Source organism: Leptodactylus fuscus, chromosome 5 (genome assembly GCF_031893055.1).
Source record: "Leptodactylus fuscus isolate aLepFus1 chromosome 5, aLepFus1.hap2, whole genome shotgun sequence".
Classification (NCBI taxonomy): Eukaryota; Metazoa; Chordata; class Amphibia; order Anura; family Leptodactylidae; genus Leptodactylus; species Leptodactylus fuscus.
This window is the reverse complement of record NC_134269.1, coordinates 185,076,732-185,102,668: the sequence shown is the minus strand read 5'-3', so window position 1 is coordinate 185,102,668 and position 25,937 is coordinate 185,076,732. Positions and strand designations below refer to the sequence as shown.

At 41.2% G+C, this 25,937-nt stretch overlaps 1 protein-coding gene and 1 pseudogene across 2 annotated transcripts in view; one reads left to right on the top strand and one right to left on the bottom strand.

The window, feature by feature from the left end:
* LOC142203820 (proton-coupled amino acid transporter 1-like) overlaps positions 1-2,216 on the top strand; it is a 57,454-nt gene extending 55,238 nt beyond the window's left edge. For both annotated transcript variants that reach the window (XM_075274888.1, XM_075274889.1), the window contains exon 11: positions 814-2,216. In XM_075274888.1, coding sequence (XP_075130989.1) covers positions 814-1,088 — 275 coding nt within the window. In that variant the 3' untranslated portion in view covers positions 1,089-2,216. The remainder of the gene's footprint in view (positions 1-813) is intronic.
* Positions 2,217-16,063: 13,847 nt separating this feature from the next.
* LOC142203083 (melatonin receptor type 1B-like) lies at positions 16,064-25,342 on the bottom strand (annotated as a pseudogene).
* Positions 25,343-25,937: the final 595 nt, after the last annotated feature.

Sequence of the window (25,937 nt, the reverse complement as noted above, 5' to 3'; positions counted from 1 at the left end):
TGGGGGTCGCATGGATTCCACTCAGTATCAGCAGATTCTTGAGAATAATGTTCAAGAATCAGTGACGAAGTTGAAGTTACGCCGGGGATGGATATTTCAGCAAGACAATGATCCAAAACACCGCTCCAAATCGACTCAGGCATTCATGCAGAGGAACAATTACAATGTTCTGGAATGGCCATCCCAGTCCCCAGACCTGAATATCATTGAACATCTGTGGGATGATTTGAAGCGGGCTGTCCATGCTCGGCGACCATCAAACTTAACTGAACTTGAATTGTTTTGTAAAGAGGAATGGTCCAAAATACTTTCATCCAGGAACTGATTAAAAGCTACAGGAAGCGACTAGATATTAATGTCACTTTTCTGTTGAGGTGCCCATACTTTTGCACCGGTCAAATTTTTGGTTTAATGCATATTGCACATTTTCTGTTAGTACAATAAACCTCATTTCAATCCAGAAATATTACTGTGTCCATCAGTTATTAGATATAGCAAACTGAAATGGCTGCTGCAAACACCAAAATATTTAGAACTAAAAATGATTAAGATTAATAGGGGGCACAAACTTTTTCATAGGACTGTATTGTGCCAACGTTGTAATGTATTTTGCTTATAATTTAGCGGAGTCCATATCAAGAAGTGGTCTCTGCCAAAAACTAGACTAGACCTCTACAGTGACTATGGCCAGGACACCCATTGCACGGCCAGACATAGCAGGTATTGCAGACATGATGGACTTAATAGTAATGCTGCAGTCTTGATGGCGTCTTTTTGGTATAGTCCTGTTTTGACTTTTGTTTTCATCCCCAGGTATTTTGGCAATCCTCATCCCTCGCCTGGACTTGGTCATCTCTCTGGTGGGATCCGTCAGCAGCAGTGCACTGGCTCTCATCATTCCACCTCTCCTGGAGATAGCCACTTACTACTCAGAAGGTCTCAGCCGTTGGGTCATCGCCAAGGATATTCTCATCAGTGTTGTAGGCTTTTTGGGGTTTGTCCTGGGGACATATGTGACCTTATGGGAACTCATTGTGCCAGATTCCAGCCAAGGTCACGTCAACGCCACTTTGTACGCCGTGCAATGAGACACAGTGCTCTCCATCTCGGTACCAGAGGTGAAGATTCCACCTCCAGTATATTTATGCTCTCACTATGTTTATGAATGTATTTATTTTACCAGATAGTTGCCAAATGTGCTACTTTTGTGGTGAAAAATATTTCAGCCATGTAAAAATAGTATGAGCGTCGTCTTTTCACTCAATAATAAGTGTACTATGCCTCTATCGCTTTCGCCCCGATTCCAGTTTCGGATACTGCCAGTCTGTTCCACAATACGGGGATGTTTTGATGTAAGTTACTGGTATATCGTTTTAGCTTCCTTTTCTATGCGTACGAGAATATTTCTGTTATTCAATGCCAATCTGTGTTGGTACAAATTGGGACGGGGCTTTCCATGGCTCCACTGCTCGAAATGTAAAGAATCCTTTCCTATGTTAAGATTTATACAGATACTTTTATTTGTTTCCTGTGTGAATCAAGGATTCTTATCTAGAAAATCGCTGATCTGTATGGGCTCAGCTGCTAAAACACCCTGTGGTCAGCTGATACTAACTAGAGAAGCTGCGGGCAGCCACGCATTTCCCCTGCAGCTCCTATGTAGCATTACATGGCATCCATGCATGGTTGTCCCAGGTTAACCAGCTGTTTCCTGCTTTGGATAAGAGTGGGAACCCCAGATGCTCTAACAGAGTATATAGATGAGGATCACCCAGTAGGACAGTCCATTTTAAAATGGGGTTGACTAGGCCTAAGTGAGGTACATAAAGGCTTAGGATGCCTCATATATATGGTTAGTTAGAGCCGGGTCTATATCTTGCAATACACACTGATGTCCCATTACCAAGCATGGGCAGCCCTCTCATTCATAGCATCTATATTCTAGTAAAGAGCATGCTGCTTTTTTTTTCCAAAAAACAGAACTACTTCTGTTTCTTGGGTCATCCAGTTATTTGGGGCTGAGCTGTAATACCATGCACAGCCCATGGACAAGAGTGGTGCTATTGCAGGAGCCATGTTTTCTAACCTCCGACAACCCCATGGAAGGAAGTTTTGTTCCCTATGAACCTTTAGTAGTATTGAGAATCTCCATGGCGGATATTGTGTGCCAATGTTTACAGTAAATAGTATTTGGGGTTTTTTTTTTTTTTTTTCTTAAAGCACATTTATTCTACGGTTAATTATAAATTGTACTTCACATTTGTTTCTATACGCTTTTGAGATGTGAAAAATGGCTGCTTTTTATTACAAAATCACTGTTACCATGGTCCATGGGCTGTGCCTGGTGTTTCAACTTTGCCCAATTGAAGTGAATGGGATTAGCCTGCAATATTGGGCACGGTCTATAGACAAGAGTGGCACTGTTTTTGTGGGTTTTTTTGGGTTTATTTTGGAGAATAAAAGCATACCTTGTTTTGTAATGTCAGAAAACCCCTTCTTTCCCCTAAATAGAATAATGCCATATTTTTTTTAAATGTTCCAATAGTTGTTCAGACCTCCTAACGTTAAATTTTTGTTATATTTGTTTGTAGTAAAAATAAAACCACCCTTCATGAATGTAAGGACCTGACCACACGAACATGTGTTCGGTCTGTGATTTGCCCACATATACAGTCCTATGAAAAAGTTTGGGCACCCCTATTAATCTTAATAATTTTTTGTTCTAAATATTTTGGTGTTTGCAACAGCCATTTCAGTTTGATATATCTAATAACTGATGGACACAGTAATATTTCAGGATTGAAATGAGGTTTATTGTACTAACAGAAAATGTGCAATATGCATTAAACCAAAATTTGACCGGTGCAAAAGTATGGGCACCCTTATCATTTTATTGATTTGAATTCCCCTAACTACTTTTTACTGACTTACTGAAGCACAAAATTGGTTTTGTAACCTCAGTGAGCTTTGAACTTCATAGCCAGATGTATCCAATCATAAGAAAAGGTATTTAAGGTGGCCAATTGCAAGTTGATCTCCTATTTGAATCTCCTCTGAAGAGTGGCATCATGGGCTACTCAAAACAACTCTCAAATGATCTGAAAACAAAGATTGTTCAACATAGTTGTTCAGGGGAAGGATACAAAAAGTTGTCTCAGAGATTTAGGGTGCATTCACACTGAGTAAACGCTAGCTTATTCTGAACGTAAAACACGTTCAGAATAAGCGGCGTCTAAAGCAGCTCCATTCATTTCTATGGGAGCGGGGATACGAGCGCTCCCCATAGAAATGAATGGGCTGCTTCTTTCACTCCGTGCAGTCCCATTGAAGTGAATGGGGAGTGCCGGCGTACACGGCAAGCTCTGCTCATGCCGGAGCGTACACGCCGGCACTCCCCATTCACTTCAATGGGACTGCACGGAGTGAAAGAAGCAGCCCATTCATTTCTATGGGGAGCGCTCGTATCCCCGCTCCCATAGAAATGAATGGAGCTGCTTTAGACGCCGCTTATTCTGAACGTGTTTTACGTTCAGAATAAGCTAGCGTTTACTCAGTGTGAATTCACCCTTAACCTGTCAGTTTCCACTGTGAGGAACATAGTAAGGAAATGGAAGACCACAGGGACAGTTCTTGTTAAGCCCAGAAGTGGCAGGCCAAGAAAAATATCAGAAAGGCAGAGAAGAAGAATGGTGAGAACAGTCAAGGACAATCCACAGACCACCTCCAAAGAGCTGCAGCATCATCTTGCTGCAGATGGTGTCACTGTGCATTGGTCAACTATACAGCGCACTTTGCACAAATAGAAGCTGTATGGGAGAGTGATGAGAAAGAAGCCGTTTCTGCACGTACGCCACAAATAGAGTTGCCTGAGGTATGAAAAAGCACATTTGGACAAGGCAGCTTCATTTTGGAAACAAAAATTGAGTTGTTTGGTTATAAAAAAAGGCGTTATGCATGGCGTCCAAAAAGAAACAGCATTCCAAGAAAAACACATGCTACCCACTGTAAAATTTGGTGGAGGTTCCATCATGCTTTGGGGCTGTGTGGCCAATGCCGGCATCGGGAATCTTGTTAAAGTTGAGAGTCGCATGGATTCCACTCAGTATCAGCAGATTCTTGAGAATAATGTTCAAGAATCAGTGACGAAGTTGAAGTTACGCCGGGGATGGATATTTCAGCAAGACAATGATCCAAAACACCGCTCCAAATCCTCAGGCATTCATGCAGAGGAACAATTACAATGTTCTGGAATGGCCATCCCAGTCCCCAGACCTGAATATCATTGAACATCTGTGGTATGATTGGAAGCGGGCTATCCATGCTCGGCGACCATCTAACTTAACTGAACTTGAATTGTTTGTCCAAAATACCTTTATCCAGGATCCAGGAACTGATTAAAAGCTACAGGAAGCGACTAGAGGCTGTTATCTTTGCAAAAGGAGGATGTACTAAATATTAATGTCACTTTTCTGTTGAGGTGCCCATACTTTTGCACCGGTCAAATTTTGGTTTAATGCATATTGCACATTTTCTGTTAGTACAATAAACCTCATTTCAATCCTGAAATATTACTGTGTCCATCAGTTATTAGATATATCAAACTGAAATGGCTGTTATAAACACCAAAATATTTAGAACTAAAAATGATTAAGATTAATAGGGGTGCCCAAACTTTTTCATAGGACTGTACTTTACGTAAAATGAGAGCACTTTTCTTCTTTTCCCTTTTTGGGCAAGCACTGCTGGAAATTATGGCCAAATGGCCGTGTCCTGTGGCTTACTGCAGACCACTAGTGTCCTATTGGCATTAAAGGGTTTGTGTCAGGACAGCAACCAATATTGGGTGGAAAAATAGTTACAGAAAGCTGCATCAATATAAAATGATTATTAATTATACAGTTATTCACATTGTATGGTTGGATTGTGTACAGTCTCTCCAATCTTCCTCCAGACTATGGGGCCTTCCAAATGAAATGCAAAATTTACTTTCATCCGAAAACACCTTTGACCACTGAACAACAGTCCATCTCCTATCTATCTATCTATCTATCTATCTATCTATCTATCTCCTATCTATCTATCTCCTATCTATCTATCTATCTATCTATCTATCTATCTCCTATCTATCTATCTCCTATCTATCTATCTATCTATCTATCTATCTATCTATCATCAGCGTGCTCCACTCCTTCTGCTCTGCAACACCCTTGGTTATAGTCAGAGGTTGTCAGAAAAGGGATTTAATTACTTGAAAAAAATGATCCCCTATCCAGGAAATAAGTATCTGATCACTTGGGATCTAACCTTTGGGGTCACTAGAACAGAGCCTGCAAGTTTCCTCAAGTGCCTCATGTGAATGGATCAGTGATGTGAAGCCGCCATTCCATATACATCTATGGTACAGCTGGATATCACTGTCCGCAATGTCCCATATGTGTACATGCATGGCAATTTACATGGGGCACACAAGGAGACTTATGGGCCCTCGTTGTGATTACTGGGACTCTCAGCAGTTGAACCCTCACTGATCAGACCTGGAATTGGGTGGAAAAGAATGATCTTTGCAATTTACAAGAATATTTATGCTCTAAATCTCAGTGATATATACAGTACATGCCAGTTTGTAGGGGTCATTTTTATGTAGCACTAAGTAACTTCTATTTCTTCTTTGAAGTAAAGTTTCTAGGACATATTCCCCTGTAATACAGCATGTGGTTGACCATGCCGTTTTTTTTATTTTATTTTATTTCTTTTTGAATCCTTATGATTCCTTAAAAAAAACCTTAGTTTTTCCAGAAGCACCTTGGTCGCCATAATTGCTAACACTGTAGCTTTGTCCTTGGTGATGAAGTTCTGCAGATGGTGGAAATTCTCTTGTTTAGTTAAGTACTACATTATGGCACAGGTCGTCTTCATTTATCCCACTTCATTACATGCTGGAGCCCCTCGAAGTGCCGTACGCCAGCGCCAGTCTGGACTGTAATCTACATTTTGATTGTCTCCAAAGCTGCTGCAGAATATATTAAGCAATGAAGTGGTCAGACGCACCCGTACAAGAATCATTCTGCAGAAACGGAAAAACTTCAGCTATAATTCAGCTAAAAGGCCCTATGAATGCTAAAGTAATTGAATATCCGTAAGTCAAACATTTCATGGAGTGTATGGTAACCTCCATCTCCCATTAAGGCCGCTGTCTGGTGCATGTAAGGTGTTGTCAAGGGAAGGATAAAGATGGGAGACCAGTAGAATGTCTTTATGTAGCATATATACTACGGCATTGTACAAGATTGTATGCGGCTGGTTTTTTTCAGGCGCAGTTTCATACCTGTTCATAGGTTGTGTCTGCTAAGGCTGCTCATGTCTATTTGAATGAATGAGCCTGAGCTGCAATACCACTTACAACCTTTGCTCAAGTGTGGCACTGTCTCTGGGGGGGAAAACCAGTCATGTTTTTCTAAGTTTATATAATCTCTTTAACTTATCATTTGTGCCTAAATTGTAATGCATTGTCCTCTACACTGCTGATGTATGTACATTCTGTAAGTACTATTGTATGTTTATTTCAGCCCGCCATTGACTTGTTAGTAGGTAAAGCAGACTTTACAGTGTATGTGGATACTTGGTAATATAGAACATACAATACAGATACTATGGGTGATTAAATTCGATATCTGCGATCTTGTGGAGTTCTTATTCCCATTAACAAATGTTGGAGGTGTTGTACATAAAACCAAGCTGATCAATGGTTTCTTCTTCAGACCTGCTTTGGAAAGCTAAAATTTGATTGTTTCCTAGGGACAAAAATCTGTATTTCTTGACTGCTCTAGATTTTATACTTGAAGTCCATTTAGTGGAAGGACTTGGCATGGAATGTTCAAGTTTGTCACCTCATGTATATTGATGATGACATCTAGTCCCAAGCTCTACAAGTCATTGCCATATACAATAATATAAGGTATCTGAGGGTGGAATTGTAATTGCTGGAGAGAAGCTGAGCTCTGTGATATATAGGGTTATATGATAGAGGAGAGAAGCTGAGCTCTGTGATATATAGGGTTATATGGTAGAGGAGAGAAGCTGAGCTCTGTGATATATAGGGTTATATGATAGAGGAGAGAAGCTGAGCTCTGTGATATATAGGGTTATATGATAGAGGAGAGAAGCTGAGCTCTGTGATATATAGGGTTATATGGTAGAGGAGAGAGGCTGAGCTCTGTGATATATAGGGTTATATGATAGAGGAGAGAAGCTGAGCTCTGTGATATATAGGGTTATATGATAGAGGAGAGAAGCTGAGCTCTGTGATATATAGGGTTATAGGATAGAGGAGAGAAGCTGAGCTCTGTGATATATAGGGTTATAGGATAGAGGAGAGAAGCTGAGCTCTGTGATATATAGGGTTATATGATAGAGGAGAGAAGCTGAGCTGTGTGATATATAGGGTTATATGATAGAGGAGAGAAGCTGAGCTCTGTGATATATAGGGTTATATTATTTGGAGCAGGATTTCTGAGTAAAATGCTGAGTATATCTTGACCGGACTCCTAGAAGAACCAGTAAGAGTCCTGGTTGACAGTTTAGGGGGCGTTCACACTACCGTCTGTGTCCGACAGGTAGTGTCCGTTCCTAGTGTCCGTTCAAAATCTCGCACGGACATTAGGAGCGGACACTAGCTGTGTCCGTGACACTTGTCATTCATTTAAATGGCGATTGGGTGCGTTCTTTTGCACTCTGTGCCCTTCCTTCACTGTCCGCTTGTAAAGGTGTCCGACTTTTCAAGCGGACAGAAAAACCCGTCAGGTTTTTCTGTCCGCTTGAAAAGTCGGACATCTTTACATCTTTACAAACTGACAGTAGTGTGAATGCCCCCTTACCCCCTGTATCAGTGTGTATAGAGAACTGTCAATCATTGTGTGTGGACAAGATAATCAGGAATCTGGATCTCTTAGGAGTCCTGTCAGGATTTAGGCTAACACCCCACATAAACTCAGCATTTTGGGCTGCTAAACAAACACTGTTTGAATGAGATTCCATTGCAGGGGGAAAAAATGGTGGAAAAGCTGAGTTTTCAAAAACACTTTTTAAAAAAAAAAAACAGCAAAGGGAATTTTTTTTTCCTTTTAATCTGTGTTTTGCTATGTAGGGGCGCTTTTCTTTATCTTTGTTTCCCTCGATCATATTCTGGTCTCAGGGCTGCAGAAATAACCTGACAGGTTCACTTTAATGTGGATATACTTAAGTACTGTAAATGTGCAAGAAAATAAGCCCTGCAAATGGTCCTTTTTCATTAAAGGGGTTTTACAACCCTAAATGCATTTTTTCATGCTGAGGACCGATCCACAGCCATCAGTAAGGCCTGTGAGAGTCCAACATCCGGACCCTGCACAGATCAGCCAATTTAGGTGTCAGGGGCTACAACAGTAGACGGAGTGGTGTCTTCTTCTCTTCAAGGAATAGGAGTGGAGTTGCAATTCCCCAGTGCCACTACCATATAGTAACCAGATCAGCTGATCTGTACAGGGTTTGGACGTTGGACCCTCACAGATCAGGTACTGATACGTCATCAGTATGAAGATGCATTTAACTCCTTTTAAGTAGATCTTAATGCACTTTAAGTACTGTAGGTGACTTGGTTGATTCTATCATCCGTTATAGATGTTTCCACTGAATGTGATGTTTACCACCTCTCAATCTTGAAGCATGTTTACATATAGAAAACCAATGCACAAGTGATCAGTTATGGTCATAAACCTGCTATAATCTGCATGATGTAATACACTGGCTGCTGAGCACGCCATACTGTACACATCTGCTTTCTAGCCATGCATGTATCTTATCTGCAAAATCCTTAAAGGGAATTCTTGGTTACTACAAACAACTTGACTGGAATAACCTATAAGACTGCTAGATCTAGAGGATCTTTTAAGGGCTTGGGGGTTATTCATACACCCATTTGCTACATTTGTTATATGTTCCCGTCTCAGACTAGTGTGTGGCCAGTTTCGTTGCAATGTGTTTGCTGCACCGGACATGGTCAGATATTGTACAGTTTGGCAGGCTTGCTTTAGGAGAGGCGCCCTGGTCTACAGAAAGTATATGGGTCTATACGCTGGACACTCAACTATTGGAGGAAAGACAAGCAGAGCTGGTCAATGTGGAAGGGGCAATTCTCATCAAACCATACAAATCATACCACCGCCATCAGACCCCTGAGTTAAGCCTTACTAATATTGGTTGGCTAGTACTTACACAGGATTTTCCTCCCTTGAGGAACTGCTTTATTAGCAAAGAGATGGGAATTGGTGCCAATGGTCGTGGAAAGGGTGTGGGGTGGAGGATCCCTTGTCTTCATCCAGAATCGTAATGAAAGGCCCATTCTATATGCCAAGGCAACTTGGTTGAGTTTGACACCACTTACCATGGTATTATGACATCTTATAAATGGTTTTTGACTTGATGCCCAATTTCACAAATTGTTCTCAGCTACATTGATACACAAGTCTATTGTAGTAGAAGCTGCTCCCTTGTATTAGATTAATATTCCTTATCAGACACCTACAAAGGAATTGTCTATGTTATTACCTAGCAATCTGTATAGCGGAGATGTAACATCCTGGAAATGTGTCTGTGCACTGGTATATTCCAGCCGCAGCTAATGAGAACATAAAGGGATTATACATGTACTTCACATACTAACACATCAACTCCTGGCCAAAAGGGATTACGTTCTATGGTATTACTTGCATATACTTAATGACTTACAGACGACCTGTCTGTTCCCCTGATATGTCTCTTTTTAGTAAATACCTGTATTCACTCATAACTTAACAATTTTCTTAAGATTCTGCTCGTTCATTTCTCCTTCTGGTAATGCTAAAAGAAATTTACAACTTTGTCTACCATTCTCCTGCAGGAATAACATTTACAAATTGGGGGAAATTAATAATCCATCGACACCATTTTTCTGGTATAGATGGGTGATGACTTGACACCTCTTTGGTTCACAGCCCTCACTTGTGCCAAAAATGTGCCGCGTTCCCTGTTCTGTGCCATGACACCACTTTCTGCAAACATGAGCAGGTCAGAGTGGGGAAACTCACATCAGTGTAGATTTTCGTCTGTCGGATTATCAAGTGACCAGAGCCCCTTAATGCTTCATGGGCATCTCGTGCCAGCCACTTGCCCGATAGACTGGTGTACTGAATGCCAGTGTTAGTAAATTATCCTATTGTGTTTACAAGTAATTCAACAAAAGATATATATATATATATATATATATACACCATAAAATGTATATCCATTAATAACCGAGACCACTGTATTAGCAGCCCCAACATACAAACAATGATGGAGGGACAGCACAAAACACTAAGAAAAGATGCCACAGAAGTTATTTCATGAGGAATACTAGTAGTTACTAAAATAGACGAGATTACAGTCCTCCTTACATTGTTGCTTCTTTATCGGAGTGCACTTAGTACAGTCTGATTGTCTATGGCTGGGCTCACATCTACGTTGGATACTCCATCACAATGTCCGTCTAAAATCACTGGACATTGGCGATGTCAATTAAAAAGAACGAACATCCAACAGACTCCATTATAGTGAATAGGGTCTCTTGGGCTCCATTGGTGTCTTCTATTTTAGTTGTCTGTCTGTCCGTTCTTCTGCTCCTCTGACGGACATGAACAATGGACACCCCAACGCTAGTGTGAATCTGGCGTATCATGTACAGATGTATATATGTTTTGTAGGATCACATCTGCGCTATGTACTGAGAGAGTCTTTGTAATTCGGAGTTCTCTGTATTGACGTTTTACTTAATAAATGATCTGATAATTCTCATTTCGCACTCTGCTGCCTTTTTTCTTTTCCTGTCATCTTGCCAAGTATTTTAGAGACAGAGAATATTGATCAAAGACCTTTAGCAATGTCACCTTGTCAATTGGATTTGAAGATTAAGTGTATATTGCATTATATCAGGATCAGCGCCATTCTCCAGCAAATAAAGGCCAAGTGTAAGTAATTAAAAGTGGAGCGTCCTACGTGCCTAGGATGGCTGCTCTCACGTCTGGGTAAGCTACGGTATATATTACTGGTTCCTGTTACCTGTATGTCATATATATGTTCAGAGTACAGATTCCATATGGCTCACTAGGACTTCAAAGCCCCGATCCAGTGATCTTTATTCTTCTTCAGTCCTGTACTACAGGACATACTAATGTGCAGTGAAAGTTTCTATCTGACCTTCCAATTCACCAGCCGGAAGTCACTTTTTTTCTATGCGAGTCTATGAGAGTCTGGATGTTTTCCTCCCATACACTGAAAACAAAGCACACCCTCTTTGGAATCTAAGAAGGCCTTAGAAATGTCTAAATCCATCCTATAACAGATTCCACCATTTCATTATTTATTTAATAAATGCTAGGCTATACTGGAGAAGCCATATGGGAACTACTAAGCCCACCAGGAATCCATAGCTTGTAAAGCCACCTTTAGTAGCAATAATGTAAGTAATGGTTTTCTGTATGACTTTCAGTCTCTCACATTGTTCTGGAGGAATTTTGGTCCCCTGTTTACAAGGTTGCTTCAGATCAATGAGGTTTGTGAATATCTGAATATGCACAGCTCTCTTAAAGGGAACCCATCACCCTGCAAGCCCCCCATCTGCTGATAAATCTTGCAGAAGAGAAGCAGGAGCAGCAATGCCTACATGACAATTGTGAGTGGTCAGAGCGGCTCGCAGGGTGACTTCATACAACGGGGACTTGTCAGTCATATGTCCTAGGATGTGAATACCAGAGAATATGTGAATGGAATAGGTTATCATGTTGCTGCTCATGCTGGGTCTACCTGACAGATTCCCTCACTACAGCATTTCAAATGGGTTGAAGCGTGAACTTTGCCTGGACCTTCTTTTCACATCTTTATATTTTTCAGCCATTCTGTTCTAGATTTGCCGGTGTGCCGATTTATTTCCTGTTGTGTCACCCAGTTTTGTCCAAGCTTTAGCTATTGCATACGTGATCTCACATTTCAGTCTAGAATACTTTGGTATATATATGACTTTCCTGAGGAGCCCAGTTCCTCACCCATCCACCATCACGCTTGACTGATGGTATGAGGTGTTAGTGCTGATATGCTGTGCTTGGTGTTTTCCAAACATGGCACTGTGCATTATGATCAGATATCTCCTCTTTGGTCTAATCCAGGGGTAGGGAACCTCGGCTCTCCAGCTGCTGTGAAACTACAACTCCCAACATGCTCCATTCACTTCCATGGGAGTTCTAAGAACAGCAGAGCAAGTATGAATGCTGGGAGTTGTAATTTTGCAACAGCTGGAGAACCAAGGTTCCCTACCCCTGGTCTAATCTATGGAAAGCATAAGCGCAACTTTGTAATCTCAAACTATGCTGCCATTTTCTTTTCAGAAAGAAGAGGCTTTGTCCGGTCAACCCTTCCAATGTAAGCCATACTTGTCCTGTCTTTTTATATTCTGAACGTTGAACATTTAACATGGTATCTGAGGCCTGTGGAGTCTAATCCTGCATATGCGAAGAAATCCATGAGAATAGCTATGAGAAAAGGGCATGGATGGCACATGGATAATATGTGTGTGCTGTCTGTGACCTTCATGAACCCATAGATTTCATGAATACACCCAAGCAGCAAGATAGACAGAAATAGAACCTATCCTGAGTATTACTTGTGAGCTCATGGCTTCCTACACAGACCCATGATGATACACAGGTGAGTATGGGACCATAACAATATGATGGATAAGTGTGCTGTTAACCATTAAAAATACGGCACACACATATGTGAGCATGGAGCTTTAGATGTAGTGCTTGGGGATGTTTTACAATGTTGCTGAGCATTTAAAATTCTGGCCTTGGGGTGAATTTGCTGGGACATCCACTGCTTGGACAATTGTCAACAGTATTGAATGTTTTCCACTTGTGAATAATCTTTCCCACTGTAGAATGATGGAGTTAGAATTGTTTGGAAATGGTCTTATAACCCTTTTAAGGTGATGGCCACAATGATTACTTCTCTGAGATTACTGCTGATGACTTTCCTCCTAGTGTTAACACCCACCTGAGTGCTCCAGACCAGCAAACTGCCAAAGCTTCTGCTGTTACATAGGTGGTCACACTTGCTGATGATCAATTAAAAAAGGGTCATATGATGAGCAACACCTGATGCTTTTTACCTTTATTTTCTAGGGAAGCCATATGATGTCCTTTTTTCCTGTTTCACTGATGTGACAATAAGGTTACAGGGTGTACTTAATTTTTCAGACAATTCTTAAAGGGACTGGTTGATTTGGGACACTAAACCACCTCCAGGTCCTTACACCTGGGGTTTAGTGTCCCAAATCGCTCTGGTTTAAATCCATCTGTGCCCATAAGTTAAAAAAAGAAGCTTTTCTTTGGATGAGTCTCATCGTACTCCTCCCTGGTTCTCCCGTCTTCGGAGCAGTTCATCAATGAAGCCGAGGACGTACATCTCGGCTTTACTGCACTAATGCCCAAGGTACTAAATTGGGCCGGCGTGAGGAGTGAAGCAGCTGGGTGAGTATAGCGGTTTGTTTATGCGGATAGCTTTATTACAAGGTGATCTAAACCACCTGTCCATCAGGACTTTTGGGTTCTTTAGTGTACCAAAATCGCCCTGACAGATTCCCTTTAAGGCTAGGGCCCCACATTGCGGAAACGCAGCTTCTTTTGTTGTGGATTTTGTTGCGGTTTTTTGAACCAAAGTCAAGAATGGCTTCAAAAAGAATGGGAAATCTATAGGAAGTATTTATACATTTACCTTTTGCTCAATCTACTCTTGACTTTGGCACAAAAAAACGCAACAAAATCTGAAACAAAAAAAGCTGTATTTCCGCAATGTGGGGCTTTAGCCTAAGCATTTTGACCTAGTTTTTGGTAACTAAGTAATAACATGCCGTAATTTGTCACGCCATTCGTCTGAGGTTGTAATTTACTAATTTTAAGACCTTGTTCTTTCTAGAAGATGGCCACTGTGTTTTTTTTTTCTAATCCCAAGTAACTCCTTTTATTCTCAGTAGATCCATTACCTGTGAGTAGTTAATAGTTCTATTACGTCTCGTTCCACACGGTATTCTAATTAGCGTATATATATTAAGTGAGAGATTGTGGTTGTTATGGACACTGAGGACATGTATTGATTCCATATCCCTAGGTGACCTCTTACGTGATTCAGACTGGATGATCTTAATAATGATAGATGTCTCGGAGAAAGCGAGCTTTCTAGTGTTCGGGATCATATACATATATTCATATTCAGTAAGACCACTGTTTGAGGAGACCACCGCCATGACTGATTTTTAATTACAGTATACTGTATATACATTGTCCTTCTTTTAAAAGATCACCTCTCATTCTGACTGGTGACCACCAATTTTGAACTTTAGCTGGTTCACACTTGGTCCAGGTCACATGTAGCTTTCATGCGCACATTTTCATCCTATGAAATGAAATCCAGATTGAGACAGCACAGACATTACAGAGCCAGAGGGAACTACCAAGATTTGGATTTCCTCTCTTGCACAATGCTGAAATGTTCCCCTATTGAATGTAATGCATGGATGCAAAGTGTCCCTTATTGAAGAACGGGAGGGGAGGCTGAGGAAAGGAGCAGTAAAGCAAAATGTCCGCCAGAACAGAGCCCTGTCCTAGACCACCAGGGATCCTAGCAGTAACTACTTCTCTACCCTAGACAACAGGGGATATACACAATAGCTGCTTCGCTGCCCTAGTTCACCAGTATTATAGATATTGACTCCATTATCAACCTTAGCTAAGTATGGCTAGTTGTTTTGGGTTGCTGTCTTGGGTCGCCTTGATATTTTCATCTGCCGATTTCCTTGCTACAATGGTACATGGAAAAATACCTATGTTATATGGCATAGATAAGGATAGAATTGACCCATAACATTCCATAGGAAAGTATAATAGCTCTTGTCTTGCCAATCGTAACCAATTCTGGTGACTTCCTCTCCATGTTGCAATGGTTTTTCCCTCGCTGCAGTACCAGGGCAGTTGCTCTTCCTCCCTGCAACTTGAACATCTAACGTGCACCCTTGTGGAACTTTCTCAGACAATTCTAAGCAGTTCCTGCCTATTTTATATCCGCTCAGCCTGAGCAATTATATCTCTATAACCAGGTCTGCTTTAACCTGGGTCATATGGTGCATCTGCACCTATTATAGTGGGAGCCCCACTCAGCCGACACAGATCAAGCTGGGAAATCCTGAATTTCTGGTGCTATCCTGCTGTTCCAGGTGGCGGGTACCAATTTCAACTCTATCTGTGTCTTTAAGACAGAGATAGAGGTGAATGCAATGGTGGCTGACCGCTCTGTGCTCCATTTTTCAGCCTTCTGCTGCAGGGAAACGCGATGAGCACTGAGCTGCAGACATCATTACAGCCTGAGCCTACAGGCACGTCCATGGGAACTGCGTCATTTGAGTATAAGGGCGGTTCATGCTAGAGGTTCTCTGTCTGTGTAAGCCTTCAGATTAGTTTATCAGTTTATCTGCTGACAGTAGTTTACTGCTTCACTTTTTATTGGTCTGTGCAGCTCATGCTAACACAAGCAGCTAGTCAGACATTTGCAGTATCAGTAGATAGACTAGCTGCAGACTCCTCTCTGTGCAGTGTATAGGATGGGAGCACAGATAGACATGCAGTGGCTCCCATAAAGAGAAACTGATCTCTCCACGTCCAGTGCTCTTTGCAAACCTTCAAGCTTCTTGGTTTCTGAAGACAGACTTTTCTTAGTAACAAAGAGTGAACAGCAAATTAGTAAGGAGGGAAACACCTAGTAGAAGGAACTTTAGATAGACTTTTCAGACAGAAAACCTCAACATTATGAAATAAAGTACATTACATTAGGTCCAGAATCACATTCTCTTTTATAGAAGACTTAGCTGTCTACAAAGTTAGTGACCATTTAAAGGTAACGGACATTTAAATTTATTTTTGGTTTAGAATAAAAAAAGAAAAATGCATAAAACCATAAATATTTAGCTTTAAGCAAACTGGAAAACTTTTAGTAAGATTCTTCTATATTCTCTTCGGAAATTCTTATTCAGAGCTCCATAGACCAAAGCATTGAGGCAACTATTGAAATAGGCCATGAAATAGCTGGCGACAAAAAGCCAGTGTGGAATTGACTCTCCTAGTTGTGGGTTCAAGCCCACCAAGAACCCAATGATATTCAAGGGTCCCCAACACACAGCAAAGAGCACAAAAACTATGAACATGGTGATAAAACTGTGCAGGTTATTTGGCCATGTCTGGACATGAACCTGTCTTACTGGTCTCACCCGATGTCGGCTGTTGAGAACTAAAATCCAGATCTGAAGATAACAGAAGCTCACAACGCCAATTGGTAAAAAGAAATGGAAAATCACAAGGATAATTGTATACAATGGGCTGACCGACTGAGAAAATGTGCAGGAGAAGACTCTTGGGTCATATTGCAAGGATCCTACATATAGGTTTGGTAGAATGGCTGCAAAGGCCGATGTCCATACCAGTCCCACATACAACATGGTGCTTGTGTGGGAGAACAGGCGGGCATAGCAGCTATGGTGACAGATGTAGAAGTATCGATTGACAGCAATGCCTGTTATGTTGAACACAGAGCTTATAACACTAAGTCCCATAAAGAAGCCGCTCAACAAGCAATGAGTGTGACCCATTCTCCAGCCACGATTGAAGATTGCAAGAAGAACCAACGGGTATGGGTAACATGCTACCAATAGGTCTGCCACAGCCAGGCTGACCACGAATGCGTTACCTGTAGGAAACAGAAATAAAACACAGTATTCAAAGAAGTCTTCGAAATGGCCATTGACCTTTTATTTGAGTGCTGTAGTATGGTGGTTCTAAGGATGAGTCTCTAATTAAACCCTATGCTTGAACTTGATTCTACAAATGGCTTGTTGATGTGGCCCTTCTGTGCCATCGGGTTCTCTGGGATTTTAGAAAACTGTCGTCATTTAAAGGTCAAGCTTGATAGATGGGGATAAGATCATGTAACTTTGGCTGATAATGTGACTTTGCCACCCAGATCATCCAATTCTGTATCTTCTGATGCCCTCTTCTCCTCACCTATTAATGACTATCTGTGCCAACGGTCACAACAGGACAGATATATTAAGACTGGAATTTTGTACATCAATCTTAATAAAGGCCTCAACAGCTGCAGGACATGGCGGAGTTATGAAGAGGCTCTGGCCACTTCATAAATCAGGCGCACTCCTTTGTGCCCGAAAAAATTGATGAAGTGAGTTATAATGGATATGTTGGGCCAAGGCGTCCCCACCTTGGCCTTCCCCATTCTGCCTACATTTGTACATTGTAGAGAACAAGACGCAGAACAGGGGTTGTGATACATGTTGGTGCAAGGAAGGGCCATGTGCCAAATGTGCGCCACAGTATCTTCCCTCTACGCCAGAGGGATATGAGGTTGAAATCAGTGGAGGAACTAGTGCCATTGTGGCTACTATAGGGTCCACGTTCATAGGGGCCCTGGTCGGCTCCTGCTGCTTTTTTATTTATTTATAGGAAGTTACTTGCTGAAGTAATCTCTAGCTACTTACTGATCCCCACTCCTGTCCATGGTTAGGTTCACCTCCACTTCCCCTTCATATCTCCGATGCACCCCATGCATCCCACATGCGGTTGCAATGGACTTCTTGGAGGCTGTCTGGGTGGCGGAGACAGAGGCATGGACAGGAGTCGGGTTCGGTAAGTAAATAGCGGTTGTTACATATATATATGGGGCAGCACACTGGGTGGGGGCACCAGTAAAGGGTGTTTTTTTTGTTTGTTTTTTTATACCAAGTATAGGCTAGTGAAGGAGACGGCAAACTGTTTGGGGTCCAATAAGGAAACAATATAACATGTGATGATGAGTAAAGGGCGTGTTAAACCATGTGGGGACCAGTAAATGTGGTGTTATACCATGTGGGCTCCAGCAAGTAGAACATTATACTGTGTGAGGGCCTTTACAGGGAGCTTTATACCATGTGGGCATTATACAGTTGAGGGCATTTTAAGATGTAGGAGGGCGGTAAAGGGGTGTTATAGTATGTGGGTACTGGTAAAGGGAACACTACACCTTGTGGGGGCTGAGGGGCCCTAGTTAAAAGATTGCTATGGGGCCTGATCTTTACTAACATCACCCCTGGTTGAAATAGATAGTTTTTATTGTATTGAGATAATGTATATGAGATTTAGATATGGATACAGTAGATCAAAACAGTATATAGAAAGATACAGTAGATAGATATGAGTGAAAGAAAGATGTTAGATAAAAGGTACCTTTACTTATAGATAAGATAACCATGGTGCAGAATAGATTTATAAGATCCCAGTAATGACATGAAAGCTCTGACCTCTATTTTCCAAGATGGAGAAGTCAGAACACTTTCGCTAATCTTTAAATCGAACATTTCACTCGAGCAAATCTGATTCTTTGAAGTGTATCTGTGACAGTAGTGAATGTGACGGAACGCGGTCTCTACATGTCAGTGTCTTCAATATGACTGCTGTGTAATTGACTACATAGATTTCTGCTGCTAATATATTGTAATCTCATAGTGTGTGGGAGTCACTCTGATGTAGAAGGTCTCGTGCCGAGTATCGGGTGTATATCTTGTCAGTACTGACATGATGTGATGCAAGATAGAAGGTTTATGGGATTATTGTTACAGTTCGTCCGTTTGGACCTCTATATATTATAGTGTAGTAGATGTATATTATATATATATATATATATATATATATATATATATATATATATATATATATGTGAGAAATTCAATATGTTAGGATGTTATTGTCATATATCTTTCCATAACAACCCATTACAAAACACACATAGTCTAACAAGGTTTTAGCGTTGGATATCCTAATATATCATTCGTTTATTTAGATTGTATGAAAAGGATAAAACCTATATCTTAACCCCTTTGTGACCAGCCCACTTAAATTGGTTCGTCCTTTAGGTTGCAGCCCAATAAGTGATCTTATTGCAGTGGGATCCTTTAAGTATTGTGAATTCTGTGCATTATAGGCTATGTTTATAAAGACTGTGCATTATATGCTATGTTTATAAAGGCTGTGCATTATAGGCTATGTTTATAAAGGCTGTGCATTATGTGCTATGTTTAGGCTGTACATTATGGGCTATGTTTAGGCTGTGCATTATAGGCTATGTTTAGGCTGTGCATTATAGGCTATGTTTAGGCTGTGCATTATAGCTATGTTTAGGCTGTGCATTATAGGCTATGTTTAGGCTGTGCATTATAGCTGTGTTTAGGCTGTGCATTATGGGCTATGTCTAGGCTGTGCATTATGGGCTATGTCTAGGCTGTGCATTATGGGCTATGTTTATAAAGGCTGTGCATTATAGGCTATGTTTAGGCTGTGCATTATAGGCTATGTTTAGGCTGTGAATTATGGGCTATGTTTATAAAGGCTGTGCATTATAGGCTATGTTTAGGCTATGCATTATGGGCTATGTCTAGGCTGTGCATTATGTGCTATGTTTAGGTTGTGCATTATAGGCTATGTTTAGGCTGTGCATTATAGGCTATATTTAGGCTGTGCATTATAGGCTATGTTTAGGCTGTGCATTATAGGCTATGTTTAGGCTGTGCATTATGGGCTATGTTTATAAAGGCTGTGCATTATAGGCTATGTTTAGGCTGTGCATTATGGGCTATGTTTATAAAGGCTGTGCATTATAGGCTATGTTTAGGCTGTGCATTATAGGCTATGTTTAGGCTGTGCATTATAGGCTAAGTTTACGCTGTGCATTATAGGCTATGTTTAGGCTGTGCATTATGGGCTATGTTTATAAAGGCTGTGCATTATAGGCTATGTTTAGGCTGTGCATTTTAGGCTATGTTTAGGCTGTGCATTATGGGCTATGTTTATAAAGGCTGTGCATTATAGGCTATGTTTAGGCTGTGCATTATAGGCTATGTTTAGGCTGTGCATTATAGGCTATGTTTAGGCTGTGCATTATGGGCTATGTTTATAAAGGCTGTGCATTATGTGCTATGTTTAGGCTGTGCATTATGGGCTATGTCTAGGCTGTGCATTATGTGCTATGTTTAGGCTGTGCATTATGGGCTATGTTTAGGCTGTGCATTATAGGCTATGTTTAGGCTGTGCATTATGTGCTATGTTTAGGCTGTACATTATAGGCTATGTTTAGGCTGTGCATTATAGGCTATGTTTAGGCTGTGCATTATAGGCTATGTTTAGGCTGTGCATTATGGGCTATGTTTAGGCTGTGCATTATGGGCTATGTCTAGGCTGTGCATTAAGGGCTATGTCTAGGCTGTTCATTATGGGCTATGTCTAGGCTGTGCATTAAGGGCTATGTTTAGGCTGTGCATTATGTGCTATGTTTAGGCTGTGCATTATAGGCTATGTCTAGGCTGTGCATTATGGCCTATGTCTAGGCTGTGCATTATGGGCTATGTCTAGGCTGTGCATTATGGGCTATGTCTAGGCTGTGCATTATGTGCTATGTTTATAAAGGCTGTGCATTATAGGCTATGTTTAGGCTGTGCATTATAGGCTATGTTTAGGCTGTGCATTATGGGCTATGTTTATAAAGGCTGTGCATTATAGGCTATGTTTAGGCTGTGCATTATAGGCTATGTTTAGGCTGTGCATTATAGGCTATGTTTAGGCTGTGCATTATGGGCTATGTTTATAAAGGCTGTGCATTATAGGCTATGTTTAGGCTGTGCATTATAGCTATGTTTAGGCTGTGCATTATAGGCTATGTTTAGGCTGTGCATTATGGGCTATGTTTATAAAGGCTGTGCATTATAGGCTATGTTTAGGCTGTGCATTATGGGCTATGTTTATAAAGGCTGTGCATTATAGGCTATGTTTAGGCTGTGCATTATAGGCTATGTTTAGGCTGTGCATTATAGGCTATGTTTAGGCTGTGCATTATGGGCTATGTTTATAAAGGCTGTGCATTATGTGCTATGTTTAGGCTGTGCATTATGGGCTATGTCTAGGCTGTGCATTATGTGCTATGTTTAGGCTGTGCATTATGGGCTATGTTTAGGCTGTGCATTATAGGCTATGTTTAGGCTGTGCATTATGTGCTATGTTTAGGCTGTGCATTATAGCTATGTTTAGGCTGTGCATTATAGCTATGTTTAGGCTGTACATTATAGGCTATGTTTAGGCTGTGCATTATAGGCTATGTTTAGGCTGTGCATTATAGGCTATGTTTAGGCTGTGCATTATGGGCTATGTTTAGGCTGTGCATTATGGGCTATGTCTAGGCTGTGCATTAAGGGCTATGTCTAGGCTGTTCATTATGGGCTATGTCTAGGCTGTGCATTAAGGGCTATGTTTAGGCTGTGCATTATGTGCTATGTTTAGGCTGTGCATTATAGGCTATGTCTAGGCTGTGCATTATGGGCTATGTCTAGGCTGTGCATTATGGGCTATGTCTAGGCTGTGCATTATGTGCTATGTTTATAAAGGCTGTGCATTATAGGCTATGTTTAGGCTGTGCATTATAGGCTATGTTTAGGCTGTGCATTATGGGCTATGTTTATAAAGGCTGTGCATTATAGGCTATGTTTAGGCTGTGCATTATAGGCTATGTTTAGGCTGTGCATTATAGGCTATGTTTAGGCTGTGCATTATGGGCTATGTTTATAAAGGCTGTGCATTATGGGCTATGTTTATAAAGGCTGTGCATTATAGGCTATGTTTAGGCTGTGCATTATAGCTATGTTTAGGCTGTGCATTATAGGCTATGTTTAGGCTGTGCATTATAGCTATGTTTAGGCTGTGCATTATAGGCTATGTTTAGGCTGTGCATTATAGCTATGTTTAGGCTGTGCATTATAGGCTATGTCTAGGCTGTGCATTATGGGCTATGTCTAGGCTGTGCATTATGGGCTATGTTTATAAAGGCTGTGCATTATAGGCTATGTTTAGGCTGTGCATTATGGGACATGTCTAGGCTGTGCATTATGTGCTATGTTTAGGCTGTGCATTATGGGCTATGTTTATAAAGGCTGTGCATTATAGGCTATGTTTAGGCTGTGCGTTATAGGCTATGTTTAGGCTGTGCGTTATAGGCTATGTTTAGGCTGTGCGTTATAGGCTATGTTTAGGCTGTGCATTATAGGCTATGTTTAGGCTGTGCATTATGGGCTATGTCTAGGCTGTACATTAAGGGCTATGTCTAGGCTGTGCATTATGGGCTATGTCTAGGCTGTGCATTATGGGCTATGTCTAGGCTGTGCATTATGGGCTATGTCTAGGCTGTGCATTATGAGCTATGTCTAGGCTGTGCATTATGAGCTATGTCTAGGCTGTGCATTATGGGCTATGTCTAGGCTGTGCATTACGGGTTATGTTTAGGTTGTGCATTATTGGCTATGTCTAGGCTGTGCACTATGGGCTATGTTTAGCTGCTGCAGCTCATCTTACATGTAGTGAACCCCTCGTATACAACATTGCTGACCTATACTACAGACAGGTCATAAATATTTAGGTCTGAGAGAACCTCCTTTAAATCTAGAGGTTATGTGTACTTGAATGACAAATACATTTCTTCTACACAAAACAACTTTCCAAAATTTTGCAGATAATCCTGGTGTTAGGAACCCTGCAAAACTGCCACCAGCGCTAATGACAAGGAAACCATTTTCATGTGTCACATCCTGTGAAGCCGTGTCTACTGTGCACTAACAGGGCAGTGTATTGGACTCTCTGCAGTAAATACTCTCCAGACCCTTCTCTCTCCTCTTGTTTGGTGGTCATTGATGGTCTCCTGGATGGAGGTGTTGCATGAATAGAGGATTTCTTAAGGACTGCCCAGTCGACTCTTTACATGAGCCAAAGACAGAATTGGATCCAGGGGTGGATCAAGACTACCATGTGCTCAGGGCTATATGAAGTTTGTGGCCCCACCAGGGTAAAGTTTTCAGGGCCTCTTAAATGGGCAGATTATCAGCGGAATGGTCATTCATAGGAATGCTCATTCTCAATCAATTCCCAGTATTAGACTGCTCATGCAATGCATACCGCACACACCTGGGATGCTGCCAAACCCAGGGATAAGATGGTTGTACTTGAAGGCAATTTTCTTTTTAATGGCCATGGGGTACAGGAGAGAGGTCTTCCCTGTGAAAGACCAGCAGACCCCCTCACCGTGTCGGGAGTAGGCATATACCGCCCATACTAGAATACAGCATTGCGTGTATTTACAGGTATATGTAAAATTCTTCTGTCTTTGCAGTACACTTCTAAGTGCCATACATTTATTAAAGTTGGTGAGGGAGTTGCCATTGTCCCCCCTCCCCATGGGCATATTATAATCTGTTACTAAAAGGAGCAATATTCGTCCTTCCTTTACTTCCCATTCCTTTTTCAATCTATTTCTGACTTTGACTCAAAATATTATGTAAAAAAAATCTTTGAATGAACAATAGGCACATCACCAAGTCTTCTTTTTCTCTATCATTCTCTACTAAAAATTGCATCAATTTAAAATAGAAAAAAATCATTTCATGTTAAGAAACATGGTGAGATCCCCAAAGCTCAAAAATGTATGACATGTCCTTAGATCCCAGAGAACTTCCTAGAGGTTACTAGAACAAATACATTGGGCAGATTTAGTATTCCTTGCATGCCAGTTAACATACACTTCCTATGCAGACCTATGTATCTCCATGGTTACAGACTACAAACATACCTTGTATGTGGTCTGATCCTGTAGACATGTTGTACTCGCTACCAGTAATTGACTAAGATGACATATACACAAAACTGGTTGTAAAAAGTACATTGGAGTGAAGCCATAGGGAAATAAAATCATCTGCTCTATTAATCCATGAAAAAAAAAAACCCCTAGCATATAACAACTGCTCTTGTACGCTCTTGTATATCATGGCCCATATTGCCATGTTGGGTTCTGTTGTGTCCTTTAAATCTTCCCCAAATTCTAACATAGAATGTTGACAAGCATTTTGGAAAGAATTAGACTGGAAAGAGATTCAGTGATTTTCCCAGAAACAGTACCACTCTTACCTATGGCGTATCTCAGATTACATCTCACCCCAATTCACGTTTGTAAAACTGAATTGCAATACTAGTCACAGCCTATGGAGAAGAATGGCGCTGTTTCTGAAATAAAAATGAAACCTTTATTTCTACACACAGAAAAGTCTATTAAAGACAAATTTGTCATGTAATTACTATGTTAGATTTGTTGGGTCCAAACACTGCAACCCCTATTGATTGCTAGAATGGGGAACCCTAGTCCTCACCCCAATAACTTTATGGCTACAGTGAGGAAGTGGTTAAATGGAGCAGGTACGTTGAGCATGCCCACTGCCAGGCCTTATAACCTGTATGGGTGTTCTAGGAACAGTGGACCGCAGCGCCATTCATATTTCTACAGCAATTGGAGAAGACGAGAGACTGGTGGGTGTTTGGGGCTAGAAAATACCTTTGTATGTGGTGGGTTCTGGTGCCTGTATTCCACCTGTCTCTATGGGTATCCCTATGATGGTTCCATCCTATTACCTATGAATTTCAGTCTAGTATGTTTGGGATACATTCCATAGACAAACCTATATAAGACGACATAAAAAAAGTATAAAAAAAAATCTAAAGTTTTTAATTTACTGCTGTGTGTACATGGGTTACTAGTACATGTGGATGCAGGTGAGCAACTTCATGCAATAGCTAATTCATTCTCTTTCACTTGTATGAATAAACCACATAAAATGGACTTAAAATTTAAATGAGTTTCAAAAGAATTTTATATTAAAAATGTTTACCTGCTTTACGAAGTTTCTTGTTCCTGAAGACAGATGTGATGACCAGAAGATTCCCAAAGATATCCCCACTGATGGTCACAATGAGGATAGTAGTGAGCATGCTGACCACCCAGATGGGATATTCTCCTTCGTCCTCCTCTGGGTCCCCAGGTGAGTGCTGGCTCTGGGTAGGGACCACCAGTGCCATTCCCCTGACAGCAGTGCATGCTCTGTCTCCTACCTACATTGTAGATACAGTCAAGACATCTTCTGAATGATACCTCCTTCACTTCAATCTGTCAGTACCAGAAGTACAAGTGAAACTCATCTGTCTCCACTTCCCTGCATCACAGTATGGGTGGGATTTATCATTCTCTTCATTCAGCTATTCATGGTCTATAGGAACGACTCGAATCCCCCCACCCTTCCTCCCTTGTGCGAGCTCTGATTATACATCTGTAGATTATCAGATGCCATAGTCCACAGCTTACTATTATCACTGCTACACTGTCATATAAAGGGGGGCAGGACACCCCTTCAAGACATCTTTTCCATCTAGAGTGATACACAAGTCTTCTGAATTGTAAAGTCAATGTATCTGCATGTCATGTAATGTAATGTGCAGGTATTAAAGAGTCCTGGGTGGGCAGAATTACTTGGACTGCTGCACTAAAGTCTGCTCTTCAATCTCTCTCATCATCTGTCGCCTGTGTTCTTCTGATAACTGACCAGGTCGGTGAATGGGTTCTCCTCGGGGAGATAAGAAATATGTGCTATCGATGATTTTGTATAACAAATAAGAACAAACACAAAGGCTTAAAACCAGTAATATAAGGTGGTCTTCTCTGGACAATTGTTACTTGAAGACGTGATAAAATGATCACAAAGCATCCTCCTGCTGGATACAAGCCAGTGGAGGAAACTGCAGGATGAGAGTAGTAGTAATCCATGGTGGCCACAAGCACTCAACCAACTCCTCCATCATTGCTCCCTAGAGGCGGTCTGCAGTGTACCTGATGGTGGTGGTAGTTCCCCCAGGGTGCTCTTAGTTGTAGGAGGACTCTACTCTCAC